This window comes from Nanorana parkeri, unplaced genomic scaffold (assembly GCF_000935625.1).
Source record: "Nanorana parkeri isolate BGI_ZX_2015 unplaced genomic scaffold, ASM93562v1 scaffold69, whole genome shotgun sequence".
Taxonomy (NCBI): domain Eukaryota; kingdom Metazoa; phylum Chordata; class Amphibia; order Anura; family Dicroglossidae; genus Nanorana; species Nanorana parkeri.
Genome location: NW_017306337.1, coordinates 402,020 through 418,472, shown reverse-complemented (window position 1 = coordinate 418,472; position 16,453 = coordinate 402,020). Strand labels below are relative to the sequence as shown.

At 43.0% G+C, this 16,453-nt stretch overlaps 1 protein-coding gene across 1 annotated transcript in view; it reads right to left on the bottom strand.

Annotated features, from left to right (window-relative positions):
* Window positions 1-559: 559 nt before the first annotated feature.
* Window positions 560-16,453, bottom strand: part of LOC108804663 (sulfotransferase family cytosolic 2B member 1-like) — a 37,128-nt gene continuing 21,234 nt past the window's right edge. Inside the window, exons 3-6 of the mRNA XM_018576504.1 lie at window positions 13,407-13,533; window positions 10,006-10,100; window positions 8,609-8,789; window positions 560-786 (exon numbers count right to left, since the gene is read on the bottom strand). Coding sequence (XP_018432006.1) covers window positions 671-786; window positions 8,609-8,789; window positions 10,006-10,100; window positions 13,407-13,533 — 519 coding nt within the window. The 3' untranslated portion in view covers window positions 560-670. The remainder of the gene's footprint in view (window positions 787-8,608; window positions 8,790-10,005; window positions 10,101-13,406; window positions 13,534-16,453) is intronic.

The window sequence follows — 16,453 nt, the reverse complement described above, 5'->3', positions numbered from 1 at the left end:
TATATATATGTGGTGTTTTTATATGTTTGTATTGATTGACACTTATATATAATTTATGTTTTTATAGTATGCCTCATTTTTCTCCTGATGAAGCCTGATGAAGTGGATTTATCCAAGAAACGCATTGAGCTGAATCCCATCTAAATAACCAAAACGTAATCAATTTTTATATGGTATAGCGTAATATTGTTATACACTGGATATTGGTTTTATACTCATTATCTCAGGTGGATACAAGGTGGTTGTCGGTTTCGGACATTGCAGTGAGGCTAAATTATTATTGGGAGCCACAGTTTTTGTACTTTTTGTTTTGGTTTTTATGGACTGATGAAATTGAGGAAATATGTATTTAATAAAATGTTATATGAATTGGTGAAAATAACTCCACTACTATTAAACAGATTTCCTCTGTAGTTGGATGTGGCACTTTCATTAGGTGACTCACCCCAAAACATAACCATCACCACATGAAGAACAAGTATTAAATAAAAACAATTTTGCTTTGGTAAAATATTGTCTTTAATAATACTAAATGTCAACACTTTGACTTTAGATCTCTTTTAATTGCAAAGGAAACATTTATTGACAAATTCAACAACTTCTAACATTTGCAAATAAATATGTCTAACTGCATTCCTATTACAAACATTTATGTATCCCAATGGCTAAATCATAGTTGTTCCCAGTAAAAAGACATGTTGAGGTCTTTCATCTTCTCCTGATATATTTTATCGAAATACTCACTCTGGGCCACTGTAAAATGGTTCTTCCAGTCTCCAGAGATTCCTGTAAGAAGCACAACAAGGATATGAGAACTGAAAAAAACTGTCCCTAAACATAGCTAGATCATGAAGTGGTATTACAGGCATGACAATTTTGGCCCCTGCTGGAGATCCTGCCTTGTAATAGAATGGTGGGGTCTCACTCACCTCACCATCCTTACCACCAAGCATATACCTGCTGGATATGTTTTCAACTTTTGTTTTAGATTTTGTTCCTGAACTCTATCCTGAAAATGAATATCAACTTTGATGTTTCAGGGACAGAAAATCATCTCGTGTCCAGGGTACCACTTGCCAATATAATTCATGCCCTATGCATTGTAACAGGCCTTACCAGAATACAGCTAGAAAAGTTTCAGTGTTACAGCTCAAAATACAGTATATTGTCCCATACAGGTAAGCCTTAGTACAGCTGGGGGGGGGATTACCTCCTTATGATAGTGGAGAGGTTTAGACATCCTGCTATGACCCATATCAATATATTGGAAGGAATGTAGGGTAGGGCCAGCCAAGTTAGAGAAAAACAGCAGTTTGAAAAAAAGGGGGCAGTTTGGTTCTTTAGGAGAAGAAAAGTCAATCATCCTAAGGGGCTAAACCCTGCTGGTCCCTCAAGAATATGGGTGTTGGTCATGAGGGCCTACATTTCCACTACGGGAAAACAGTTTTGGAGTGAAACCCTAAAGCAGCCTCAAATATGGTTTAAGCTGGCAAAGATAAAGTGGCAAGAAAAAAGAAATAATGGATAATGATAATTATTTACCCATGGAGCTTAGAACTTTTCTATGGGATCAATACACAGAACAAACTTCCATATATTATTGATAAGTATAAGGAGAATATCTCCACAATGTTAAATTTTTTGTTTGATACCATACCATTAAGCATGTTTTTATCAAACTTATCCCAGCCTCAACTAGGATACGTGCAATGTAACAAATTTCATACAAATATCATTACTTTGCATGTCCAGCTGAAGACAAGTCATTGTGGGTGCTTTTCTATAACATGTTGGAGAAGGCCTATAGGAAAGCACGGATGTAAGAAAAACAGAGGGCCGTGTCAGAGCAAGCCAGAGGCAGCAGAGAGGTTGGAAGGGGGAAGCAGCTGGGGTGGGAGCCAGGGGCGTATCTGCCGCTTGTCCCGGAATTGGCCGGGGGGGGAGGGCGGCGTTGCTGCCTTGCCTAGGGCAGCAGCAAAGGTAAAAACACCGCTGGTGGGAGCATCTCCTGCCTCCAGATCATCAATCTATCTCCTGCACTGTGCTCAACTGAGATTTGAAACTGACAGCTCAGTCCTGCAGCTAGCACTGACAAAGTACAGATCTCCCACTACAATGAGTGGAGTTCTGCTGTCAGTGGAATAGCCACCTGCTCTACATCAGGGTTGCTTCGGTTGAAGGGAGAACACATTTTGGTTATGATAATGTTAATGAAAACCCTGCTCTGTCCAGGGGCGGATCCAGAGTCTATTTTCTCGGGAGGGGCACTGCCAGAAAATTAAGTAGATCCCTAGATCCAGACAAGCCCAGCCTCCTGTCTCCCACGCTGTCAGAAACTGCATACAGCGTGTGCTGATTACTACTTAAACCGGCGCGCTGTGTGCAGCTTCTGAGAAGAAACGCTATTAGCATAGCGAGGAAGCTGGCTGCGCATTTTGCATCACTCACGCTACGCTAATAGCGTATCTTCTCAGAAGCTGCACACAGCTTGGCCGTTTAAGTAGTAACCAGCACGCTCTGTAGGCAGCTTCTGACAGCGGGGGAGACGGGAAGCTGGGCTTGTCGGTGGATCCAGGCATCAGGTGAGTATTAAAAAACAAAAATGTTTTATTTTATGTTCCTGGGGACATGTAGGGCTCATTCACACTGGAATCGGCCGGCACGTACAGCTCCGTGCTGTGTGCACAGCCGTATCGGGCAGCTCCCGGGAAGGACAGGTGCTGTGTGTGATTAGTATGCAGCCCCTGTCCTTCTCTATGGGTGTATGCAGCCGTACACCCCCCCCTATGCTCACCCGCCCAGCACGTCCGTACTTTTCTCCCCAACCTTACCTACATCCAGGCTGCAGCACCTCTTCTTGGCGGCCAGTGGAGGAGAGGGTCCTCACTCACGCTGACCCACATACCAGGATGTCGCTGTGGCTTTGGCTGCCTGCAGAGACGCATATCGGCTCCGCCTCCACCAGGCTAACAGTGATGACAGGCAGCCGCCTGGTGTATTCGGATCCCCGCACAGCACACACGCCGGAACATACAGCTGTCCCTCCGTGTGTGTCACAGACTTTACTGCAGTTCATTGTACAAAGCTTTTACAATGAACCGCAGTAAAGTCTGTGACACGGAGCTGGAGGAGGGACAGCTGTCAGTACACAGTGCTGGACGGGTGGCTGCGGCAGAACACTAATCTCGCCCCTGGATCCGCCACTGGCTCTGTCATAACATGCTCATTATGACTAAATCAAATGTCACAACAGCTCCTCCATCCAGTTCGGTTTTCCTTGGACCAAAAGGTAACAGCCCTAAGGCTGGTGGACAGCAGTTGTCATTTCTTTACTGTAGGCACAGACATGCAAAGGCTCATTCATTTCAGGTTGGCGGGGGGGTCCTTGTAAGCAGTCATTTAAATCTGGCCTAACAAATATAGCAGATTTAAAGGATATCCTAAACAAGTGACAGTACATTGCAATCATCTGTTGAATGAAAATGCAGACAGAGCTGTTGGTGAAAAAAATGCTACAGTTTCTGGAACAGATGAGTAGTGAAGAGGAGGAATCCTCAATGGAAGATTTCACACAGGTACTTTAAAAGCTATGAAATAATAAACAATAAACATCCAAGCTAAGTCCTTAAAAGCAGAAAGTAAACATTTTCATGGAAGCATCCTTGCCCTTAATAAGAAGGTATGGGTAGAAGAAACATTTGCCGTGGAATAGAATGTGAGCATGTTTAGTACTTTGGAAAGGAGACACCATGAATTGTAGATACTAAAGAGGAATATCACTGCTCAGCACAACATTAATAGTGGAGTGTCTATTGAGTGTATTTAGCAGAATTCATGGCATGAGTATATGGCCTCAGGTGTATGAGGACTCTTTGAGCAACCAAATGACATTGCCATTTCTCTTGAGGTACAGAGAATGTGGCCCAACCTTCTTCACACTTGAGTTTTCAGGTGATTTAGAAGTGTTTTTGCTTTTTTCCCCCCAACATTTTCAGGCTTGAGTGCTTTGTTTTAGCTAATGCAAAGCTAGTTATCAGGAGGTGGCTGGTTGTTAAATGCATAATCATGTGGAAAACAGGAAAAACGTATTTATCAGGTGTTCCCATTAAAGTCAAGCGGGACAAAAATGTGAAGTACTGCCTGAAAAAAAGTGCATGTACTTTTTCAAACAACAAGTAACGCAATGCTGTGTGTGAACGGGCAGCATTGAAACTAATGTTTTTTTTTCATGTTAAGTTTTATCATGCTTTGGGAAAGATGCAACAAAATGCTTAGGTGTAAAAGGAGGCTAAGGTTTTTCCTGCTGAAAACTAAGTAAAAATAAATATTCGGTCTGTATTTGGAAGGGGCAGCTAGTGTTCAAGCCATTGGCGGAACTACCAGGGTCGCAATTGTGACCAGGCCCTGGTGTTCCGCCGGTTAGGGGGGGCAGAGAGGAAGAAGAGGCCCCACACCCTGAGATAGCGCCTCTCCTTCTCCGCCGCTCTGCCACCCGCAGCATGTACGGGCGGCAATGCGGGGCTGGAGAGGCTGTGTCACTGATCTGTCACTCGTCCAGCCAGGCCCGGCGTTACCGCAAGGCAAGTCAGACGTAGAAGCTAGTAAGCTAGTGGTATTCAATTATCATTATAATGTAGTGCTGGGACTTGTCGTCCTGCATAGCAGGTGCTATTCTGCATTGCTGTCCCAGCCCTACATTATATTAAGTAGGGATGCACCAGTGCCAATACTGGACATTTTCATGAGCACTCATACTCGTACTCGTGAAAATGCCCCGATACTAAACGCAGATATTGTCACTACATTTTTCAACTGAAGCAGCAGCCTTCCACAAGTCAACCACACGGTGCCTGTTTATAGTGGCTTCCCATGGCTGTGGGGGGGGGGGGGGGGGGAGGAGTCCCTGTGGGAAGCAGTGACTGACACCGCTCACTGTAGGGAGACTATCAGGAAGTGAGCAGATCGGAGGCATGTTTCTGCTCCCTTCCCGATCCTTAGAGCCGACCTGTGACTGCTTCTTTGTCACAGGTTGGCTCCAACTTGGACAGGCGATGTTCCGGCAGTGATAAAAAGAAAGACAACAGGAACCAAAGCAGAAGAGACATAGTACCCAGAGAAACAATATGGTGACCTTAACTGCTTCCCGGCTGGCCGTTGTACAAAAACGGCCGGCCGGGAGCTTCCTGGATGTAACAGGCCATGCATACATGGCCTTTTAGCCCTGCCCACTTGGGCGCGCCATGTGGCGCGCGCGAGCAGGAAACGCCGTCAATTTAAAAACAGGCATCGCTTCTAGAGCTGCCGGCCTGTGTGTCCCCCCTCCCTCCACAACCCCCCCTCCCGTTGTCACGCTGGTCCCGGGCTCCGCTGTGACCAGTATAGTGCTTCTCTGACAGGGGATCAGAGGGAGGTCTCCGGTCCCCTCTCCGGTGTCAGAATGCGGAAGTGATGTATATTACATCACTTCCGCATTCTCGTGTCACTCTCCAGCTTCAGATGCTGGAGAGAAACTGATGAAGCAGATCTCTGCTTCTTCAGGGGGGTTCTAGGTGACATTAGGGGTCTTGGAGACCCCTGATGTCTCCATAAAGAGGACCTGTCACTTCTTTTGCTATCTCATAAGGCGGTTTCTTAGCCCCCTATCTGATACCAATAAAGTTAAGTGAAAAAAAATAGGAAACAAAATTAAAGTTTCAACCAAAAAATTTAAAGTTACACATAAAAAAGAATAAAAAACAAAAAAAATTTTTAAAGTCCCCACCCATACACACACGCATGCAAACATGCGTCAGATGCGCATGCCTGCGAAAACGACGATTGTGCCCATTACCCGCACATGTTACATAGCGCCGCGAACGTCGTAGTGAGAGCAATAATTCTGGGGCCATCAATCACTGATAACACACAACTGAGGAGCTGTAAAAGCTTTTAAAGCGTCGCCTATAGTCAATTTTGAGTATGGAAGTTTTTTTGCGATTTCGCGGGTGCGCGCAATTTTTAAGCATGACATGTTTGGTGTCTATTTACCCGACGTGACCCCATCTTTTATATTTTACCAAAAAAATGGGTAATAATCATTGTTTCCTAATATAATGTAAAAAAAATAGGGGTGCGGAAATTAACGATTAATCCGTCGATTAATCATTAATTTCTTTGATCGATCAAAATTATTTTGATCGATCAAAGTACTCACCTCTCCGCCGGCTTGCGTCGGAGATTCGGTGACGTCACGAACATCGCCGTCACCGGATTCCTCCCCCCCTCCCCGAGTGGCTCTGTCGGCTAACGAAGGGAAGGGGGGAGGAGTCGGGTGATGTAGTTGTCCGTGATGGGTAACGAAGGGAAGGAGGGAGGAGTCCGTTGACGTCGATGTCCGTGACGTCACCGGACTCCTCCCCCTTCCCTTCGTTACCTCAGCTGCGAGGACCCAGCAGCAGCTACCTGATACAGAGACCCGCCCTTCACCTTCCCTGATATGTTCGGTCCAGGCAGTCAGCTGACCTAGTTTTGCGCCCTCTTGTTGTTCTAACAAGGCTGGTTAGACCCCACAGAGCCCTGCTACCCTGGTGAGGCCCCCTCAAAGCTCTGGTGAGACCCCCCTCTGTATGTGCGTTATAATTATTCGAAATTAGTCGATTAATCGATTTTTTAAAAATTCGATTAATCGAACAGGAAAATTTTAATCATTACCAGCCCTAAAAAAAAAAAAAACCTCTTTTTTTTTTCAACATTTTCAGGAATTTTCCAGAAATATAGTAAAAAATAAAACCCCCAGTGGTGATTAAATACTACCAAAAGAAAGCTCTATCAGCCCCCAAAAAATTGTATAAAATTCATTTCAGTACAGCATTGCATGACGCAGCGCTGAATACTAAAAAATGGCCTGGCCAGGAAGGGCGTCTAAACACCTGGTCAGCAAGTGGTTAATAGGGACCTTTTGCTCAAGCAGTGACACAATGCACTGAACAGGATTTGATCCATGGCTTAAAAAAATTAGAGTGAGAATCATATGACCTTTTTTGGCCATCAAGTTTATCTAATAGAAAAATGAATTAGTACATGAATCAAAACCTCCATGCATAGACCTCTCTACCAGTTGATCCAAAGGAAGGTAAACAAACCTTATTAGGGTTGCCTAATTTGCTCTGACAGTGAAAAAAATTCCTTTAGATGCCTTTAGGCTGGGTTCACACCTGGGCGTTTTTCAGCGCTGATCGAAGAACTAACGGTACTGTCCCATTTATCAGAAAAAAATATACATGTTGAAGGGCTTTATAGAGAGGTATAAACCGATGCATACGTAAATTTCCAACATGATATATCCTTTTTAATTGATGACCATGTACACAATCAATTGGTAGACACAATATCCAAATACATATCTGACAGTTCGTCCCGACGTGTTTCCCAATTTGCTTCCTCGGGGGAGCGAAACTAGGATAATCTAATAGATACAGATTGTATATTGTCTTACTGTACCAACACAGTATTCATTAGGAAATTCATTAGGATACTGTATCCAATAATTTCTGTGATCATGGTTGGTTTTAAAGTAACAATAGGCCTGGGACTACAAACATGGGGCATACAGTATGATTCTGTATTTTGTGGATGATTTTGTATATTGCATCAAATGGATGAAATTTTACTGTATTTATATGTATGTTAAATACATTTTTGATACATTTTACGTATGCATCGGTTATACCTCTCTATAAAGCCCTTCAACATATATATTTTTTTCTGATTTACAATTATTAGGGTGGGAGGCGACCGAAGGGACCCAATATAGAGGCATGTCTGTAGAATGTGCTCTGATTTGGGGGTGCCTTAAATTACTGATGAACAACTGAATCTTAAATAAGTGCTGGGCTTATTTACAACTAGGGATATACATACATTCTAATACAATTAAGGGGATTGAAAGGGGAATTGGGGATAGGAATTGAGGTTAAGGATCCTACAGCTAGCTACACCATTCTCTCTCTCTCATTCACACCAGCCATGGGTTTTTTCTCTGTTCTTCGGACACGCCTCTCCAGCAGGTCTCAGCGAATCACATTCTTGATTGCAGAGTACAGAAAGACTTGTCTTGTCCAAAGGTCTTGCTTGTCAGCTAGGTTAGTGTCACACAGGAAGAAGGTTCCATCATATGCCCCTGCCCCCATCCCAGCATATATGCCTTGCTGACACAGGTGAGGGCAGTAAATACCAGCAGGGGGTCGGGCTTGCCCCAGGACATGACAGTCCAGCAGATCTCCTTTGATCAGTGTCCAGCCCCAAGAACCCTTTGATGGTCTTCATTTGCATATCAAACAGCACGGGCAGCTCACGATATTAAGGAACCTTTCCATCAAAGATGTATCATAGATGTCAATTATTTTAGCTTCCAACAATGTCACAAACCTTTTTAGACTGTCCCATTTATGTCGGGACATATGGTCAGCCTACCCACATGTGACCCAGATAGCAAAGAAAATTAAAGAAAACTACATAGGATCTAACTATCTCCTATGCTCTTTAAAACGTAGATAAAGGTTTTGGCTTCAGATACTGTGATACTTTCTCTGCATACTAGTGATATCATTTGGAATTCCACCTTACTTACCTTTACGTAAAAAGGAGCCTTTCGTCTGATCCAGTACTTCAGATGGCATTTCAGTCCAGTTGGACATCTTATTTTCCTTCATGGTGCTGAAAGTTGAATGCTTTACAACTGAGTCAATCTGAGCATCATCCAGCTGCTTTCCTAGGAACTTACAGAGTCTCACCACACCTCCACGGGGGTCCTGGAAATAAGGAATCAGTTTAACTACTGTTGCCATGAATAGTATAATAATGCAACTAGTAAAATGCAGAATGTCCTAGGGTGACAATGCTTATTCACGGTACTGTATCTATGGAGGAGCAGCCTTGTCCACTGACAGGAAGTGTGTTAGGACCACAGAACACCTCCTCTGCTCATGTCCATAACATTAGGGGATGTGTTCTGTAGTTTACAGTGATAACCTCAGCAAGGCTAATAATTGTTTGAGATAACACTTTAGATTGCACGGGGCATAACAGGACTAGATTTTTGCAAGGGGCAACAGGTATTTTTGGCACGTATTAACCTTTTCAATAGTATACTTAACAGGCCAAAGGGAGAAAATAATAGAAGTTCATGATTACGGTTTGTTCATCCTTAGACCTTTAACGTAGTAGGTGGCCTGCGTGTTTGTTACAAAATTGTAGTATATATCCCAGCCAAATTGACTAACTGTTTATCCTTTATGCTGGCCACATATGCATCCATTTTTCATCTATTCAACCATTCAATCCACTCATTAATTTGAGTGTACTATCACAAATAGAGGAATAGGATTCATACATTCATATTGATGGGTTTATTTACAGTACAAAACTCCCACCCGGCATATACAGTATCTGTGTGGATGCCATTCACACAGCACCAGTGCCCCTAGAGGACACAGAGTATAGGAAATTCCTATATTCCTCAGCACCATCCAGGGGCGCTAATGCCATAGGAACGGCATCTGCCCAGCATTACAGATGTGTAGGGAAAGGTTATCCACACTGTCAAGTTTTTATTACTGTCTCTGTCTCTTGTGGAGACATTTACCCTTCTATCTTATCTGGTGACCAGGAAAAATTTTAAGAGAAACGGAGGAAGGAGGGGTAGAGAGCAGGGTAGTGGCTTGCTTTGCTGCGCCTGTCTGTTTGTGAAGATAAACACAGCTTATAAGCACACAGAAGGGTGGCTCTATAGGACCCTGCAAGGTATATGGGCCACCCTAAAACAGGATACCAGGACCAATGCTCAGGGGACCAGATGGTTCCGCAGGAAGCTAAAACTTTGAAACATCAAGGAGCAGCATCCATTTTAAGTGATTTAATATGCATATGAAATGGCTTAAAAATCCTTTGACTTTAATATAACTTGAAGTGGGCTCAGAAATGTTTATATTTTAAATGGTTTATGTGTTTAAACAGTATATTCCATACCTTTAAAAGTTCCTCATATGTGATGTAGAAGAATCTGCTGTCATCCTTCATTTGCATCCAGCCTTTAATATGGTCAAACCAAGACCCGTACAGAGCTGGAAATATTAGAAGAACATATTATTGATGACTTAAATGATATACATATTTGTTAAATTCACTAACAATGATAGGATACAGAGTAGGATTACATAAATGTGACATATTCCACCGTCATCTTTTTTCTGATTGTTTATAATAAATATAGTCAAATCACTAATACCCTGCTTTCTTTAAAAAGTGTGACATCATCCTAAGCTGCGATGACAGAAATTTGTGATTCCAACATTAATAAGGTTATGTGCCCAAAATGTCAGTACTGCTAAGTGGTAGAGGAACCCCCTGCATGAATGAAAACAAGCGAGCACCTCTTACGTGGGGAACATTTGATGAGAAAGGGCTGTTCTAGTGGGACAGACCTTACATGATGATCATCAGATACAAGGAGGCTGCACATGTGCCTACGATGGTTCAAGTGGTTGACCTCCAGAGTGGCAGCAGTGCCACAGGTAAGTGGTAACATGTTATTGAAGCTTTATTATTAATGTTAATAAATGTAATTAAAAGCCACAGGGATCCTAAAGTCATTTCACATAGTAAGCTGGTTAGGTGGATCCAGAAAGAGTTCACCAAACAAGCTTGGATCACATCCAGAACCAGTATTAAGGTGAACCATAGGACAAGTAATAGAATTGTTTAGGAGGTACATAAACAGCTCACTCAGTCTCTTTTTTTTCCATGCACAGTCACCCAGAGGGCAAGCTGCTTCTCTGTCCAATAGGTGGCCATCACACAGCAAAATCATTGATTGACCATTTTGGAGTTGATCCTTTTGGAGTAATGCATAACCTCCACTTTGTGCATAGTGCTTTTGAAATTGAAAATCTGGTAAACAAAATTGTTACCATGCACCATCCCATACGTAACACAGTGATACTTTCACATACTTTGAATATTCTTTTATTAGATGACATGTAAACATGTTTTATTCATATTTTTCTTATGTCCCACCTAGTTTTTCTTAAAGGAGAACTATGAGGTGAGTGCTTTTCACTCACCTCATAGTTCTAGCCGACCTGTGACAATGAGACTGTCACAGGTCGGCTCAGTAGATCGGGAGGTGAGCGAACACATACCGGCGTTCACTCACCTCTCGATCCTGTCACGGCTCTCTGCCATAACAGGGGAGGGGCTGGATTCCCCCCTCCCCGCTCCGATCCGCCAGCGCTGACTGGCGGAACGGATGGGGGAGGGGGCAGGTACAGCTGGCTCTGCCTCTAGATAGGCAGAGCCAGCTGTCACATAGCTGGGTGGATCCCGGAACAATTGTCGGGATCCGCTTCAGCTGCGGCGTCTCAGTATACCGCGAGCTACAGCTCGCGGTATACTGAGCCTAGGGTGACGGGAGGACGCTAGTTTGTGTCCTCCCGTTACCCTTAGGAGAACTATGGGGAAAATACTTAACCCCATAGTTCTCCTTTAAAGCTATATGCCTATACATGGATTTCCAACAGGTCTATCCAGAGTTTAGTCGGGTATATACATTTCTATTTTCTTCGTTCAACCTGCTGGCTGAACAAAAAAAAAATAGAACAGATTCCTCCATCAACGCTTACGAGCATTGAGGGAGGAATCTTCTGCCGTTTCCTTTGTACCTGAAAAGAGCTGGTAGCTTACTGGCTGCTAGCTCTGTTCGGTTGACAATTTTCCAACATGCTCCTTCGATCAGCTGATTGAGGGTTTCCCGATCGGAAAGGTGCTGACAGTGGCACACATACAATAAGTCGTGTCTACCCAACCCAAGCTTGTATACCCGGTTTTAGCGACAGCTCAGCTGTGTGTTGAATATCCATAATTTACTCGTTGTTTGCCATTGTAAATGATGTGCACCTGCAATATGAACAAGATGTGCACACGATCTGCCACCCCAGGCCAGCTAAAATCAGCACAGGAAATAATTCAAAAACAACTGCTGTTGTAAATTACAGGCTTACCTACAGCAAACCATTTGTGCAGAACAAGTTTCTTGGGCAAACCTCTTAATTGTAACGAAACCGGAAGTCAGGCGGTCGCAGAACTCGATAGGTTCTCAGTGTCGACAGATCACCAGCCCAAGTGGCTTCGTCGGCTAACGAAGGGAAGGGGGGAGGAGTCAGGTGACATCACGGACATCGACATCACCGGACTCCTCCCCCCTTTCCTTCGTTAGACGACGGAGCCACTTGGGGAAGGGGGGAGGAGTCCGGTGACGTTGATGTCACCGGATCTCCGACAGGCCTCCCGGAAGACCCGGAAGCTGTCGGAGAGGTGAGTGTTTTCATTACTGATTAAAAGAATTTTAATCGATCAAAAATGTTAACGATTAATCAGGTAATTAATCGTTAATTTCCCCAGCCCTAAAAAAAACCTGTTAGAATACACATTACTGTGTTTATAGCAACAGCTTCTGCAGTATACAATTTCGGTCACTAGATGGCAGTGTTTTTAAGTTCTGTTATATATCTATGGTGTATGTACTCTGTTTTATTGAATAAGGTCGGGAATAAAGCTGTGGCTTCCTTCCTGTTTTCAAGCCATGTGCAGCATGCATATCAGACTGTGTGCTCTGTGAGGATGTGCAAGAAGTTCCAACAAAAACAAAAGTATTTTAGGGCTTGTCCACACCAAATGCAGACAAGATCTACATGAGTTTCTGCACACACAGTGCAGTGGGTTTTGACACTGGAACTGAACGCTGCGGTGTGAACTAGAGCCCAAAAAAACCATTGGAATACATTGGACCGTTTTGATCCGTTCTGTGACTGCTCTGCTCTGCACCTGCTCTGCGCTTGGTGTTAACTAACCCTTACAAGATCAAAATGGAACATTCTGCAAAATGCAATGTAAATGAGTTACAACTGCTAAAAACACAGATTGTGGATTTCTGAGGGAGCATTTCATGGCAATTGTCATATAATAAAATATGGACTTTTTTCTTGTTGGGGTAAAATTTAATTTCTTTTTGTAAGTTTATAAATTTTTTATTAATGTTCTATTTTTTTAATTAAATATTTATTTTATTCCAGCACCAATAATATTGGTGTCACGGAAACAACCCCCACCTCCTTGCCTCTGCCTTAGGCAGTCAATGTTGATGGGAAGCCCCTGATGTCTGACCTAGTCATCTAGGTTGCCTAGGGTGGAAACCGGAAAAAAAAAAGCAGTTTTATTAGTCCTGGCAGGAAATGGGATCCAATGTGGTTTATCAGTACATTAGGTATAATCTGGCATTGCAGATCATTGACATAATTACACTAGCTTAACTGAAACACAATAAATAAAGGAATGGGTTTTTTATTGAGTATTGTTTCATATCATAAACTTACCATTCCCATTCACAAAGTTGTCTATGAGTTCTTGAAAATTCTCAGGTTCCTTAAAAAGGTAAAGAATCTTGGTGAAGTGGAACAAAGACACAATTACGTCTTTAGGATTCCGCATTGTATAAACAATCTGAAAAGAATCAAAAGAATTCAGGATATTTTAGCATGTCAAAGGTGACATTTCTCATGTGTCTGTGCTGCAAATCAGGCTTCAAAGCAGATTAAAAAAGGAAAAAACAATTAATGGCATTATATATATTTCTATAAAATTTAAAAAAATAAGTTTTGCGTTTTTTTCAAATTTGGGACGGGTTTATACTGTACAAGAATACTTTGTAGGTCACGCGGGATTTCAGTATGTAGTACTTTAACTAATAAAGCAAAAAACGTATTCCAGAAGGGTCGAAGTTTAGGGCAGTTCCACCATATATGGGACATGGTGCCAGGTTGGGCACAACCCCGAAAGCAGGAAGAACTAGTCCCTGGATAAATCACAGCTGGTACTAAATACCAGTGTGAGAAAACCTTATAATTAGCTTCTAACCTCCCTTTTAGATTGTAAGCCCTCAGGGGCAGGGCCCTCCTTACCATCTTGTCTTGATTTGTATTGTGATTGTAATGTCTTCCCTATATTGTAAAGCACTGCACAAACTGTTGGCGCTGTATTTATACCCTGTATAATAATAATAATAACAAAGACACATTCAATAATCCCAATGTTAACCGTGAAAAACAAATCAGCCATGTTGCAGAAGAGATGGACACTCCTAGGTCCGATTCCCAAGCAGACATGTATGAGAGTTTGGTGAAAGGACACAGTTTTATCGAATATAATAAAGAGATACTCCCTCCTTTGGCCACTCTTTCCTGTGCACCATTGTTTAAAGAAAGATAACAGGGTATTCCCAGCTTTCGGAACGTCCAAGGAGTAAATGTTGCAGCTGCCGAAAACGGAAAAGTTCCGAATGTGGCATTGACAACTTATTTTGACAGTATATCAAGGTTAGTGGTTTACCCTGTTTACAGAAGTCTCCAATTGTATAGAGACCCTTGTCAATCCACCACTGAAAGGCTTTAGTCTGTAAAGACCCGAAGGAAAGGCAGGGTTTCCAAACACTGGGGCCACAGGGGAGTGGGGAGACACTAAATCATAATTTTTGTGCATCCTGTCCCATAGAGCTAAGGAGTGAGAGAGAGTAGGGGTGGATACCACCGGTCTCTGTCTAGCTGACATCCATTGCAGCACATCAACGGGTAACCCAGAGGCTGAGTCCAATTCAATGGATACCCAATCAGGTGTTGGGTTGGAGAGGTAAAGAGAGGAAAGCTGCATCAGCTGTGCTGCCCTTTAGTATAGTAGGAGATTGGGAACTCCCCTAGGCCTAAAAAGTGTTGACTTAGAGAGTCTCGGATGTTTATTGGCCCAAATGAAAGATAAGAGAGAAGATTGGAATTTTAATATATCTACCCTAGGAACTGGAACCGGTAACGTACGATAATAATATAAAAGCTTCGGGAGTAAGGTCATCTTAATAGCATGGGTTTGGCCTAGCCATGATAAGTTGTAGGAGGACCATCTGTTCATATCCTCTTTGAGTGTCTTGTAAAGTTGAGGATAATTGGCCTGGTATAAGGTGGAAAATGAGGGTGTAAGTGTAATCCCCAGATATTGTAGAGAGTCTGTTTGCCATTCTAAGGGGAAATGGTGGGTGAGCCGAGACCACAAGTCAGAAGGCAGGTTGATATTGAGAGCTTCCGATTTAGATGCATTAACTCAAAGTCCAGAAACTAAAGCATAACTTTCGAGGATGTTAAGGACATTCGGTAGTGAGGTCAAAGGGGAGGTTACGAATAGGAGCAAGTAATCTGCGAATAATGCACATTTATGCTCAACATCACCGCAACATACCCCCTGGACATCCGAGCTCTCTCTAATTAAGCGGTTCACTTGCAATAGCAAACAGCAGAGGCGAGAGAAGGCATCCTTTTCTGGTGCCTTTTAGTATATCTATAGGTCCCGACAGGTTGCCTTGTAGACGGACCTGTGCAGTGGGTTTAGAATAAAGGGCTCCCATCATCCACATAAAATAGGGAATAAAACCCCAATGCTTCAACAGGCTGAAAAGGTGTTGCCAAGAGACTGAGTCAAGCACTTTTTGTAGATCATTGGATAGTAACAACCCATGTTGAGATGGACCGCCATCCCAGGAGGATTGGCGTAAAGAGATGAGATCAACCTCCCTCCTGACCTGGTCTGATCCTTGTCTACCTACAATAAATCCTACTTGGTCATGGTGGATATAGGACCTCTAAAACGAGTTCAATCAGTTTGCCAAGATTTTCGTCAGGAATTTTTATTCATTATTAATAAGAGAAATTAGTCTGTAATTGGAGACCTCTCCAGGGTCTTTATTTGGTTTTGGTATGACACTTATAAATGCCCTATTTAGGTCCGGATCCTGAGGGCCACCCGCTTAGATGGCATTGTAGACATTTTTCATGCGTTTGTCATCAAGATCAGCAATACTTTTACCATTTTACCTTTGGAGTCTGATAGGAATTTCAAATAGGGAGCCACGGATAGTCACTTTGTGGACCGCCCACAGTGTTACAGGAGACATCGTAGAAGGAACATTAAGGTCACAGTAGGAATTGAGTTTCGAGGTGATCTCGTGCAGAATGGAGGTGTCAGTGAGTAGAGATTAGTTCAGTCTCCAACAAAAAGACTTGGACTGATCTCTAAAAGCGGAAAGAGCCATTATAGTCATAGAGTGGTCCGACCAAGCAAGGTCTATGATTTTAACTGAGTCTACCTAAGGCACTAGTGAGAAGGAAACAAAAATGTGATCAATCCTAGAGTATGTGAGATGGACATGAGAATAGAAAGTGTAAGCTCTCCAAGTCGGGGTCATTTCCCTCCAAATAACAATTAAGGAGTGAGAGTGCAAAAGTCTCGCCAGGGCCATACCAGCTTTAGAAGGATATTTAATGTTACTCCTGCCCATACGAGTCTTATGCATGCTAGAATCAAGAGCAACATTAGAAGCACC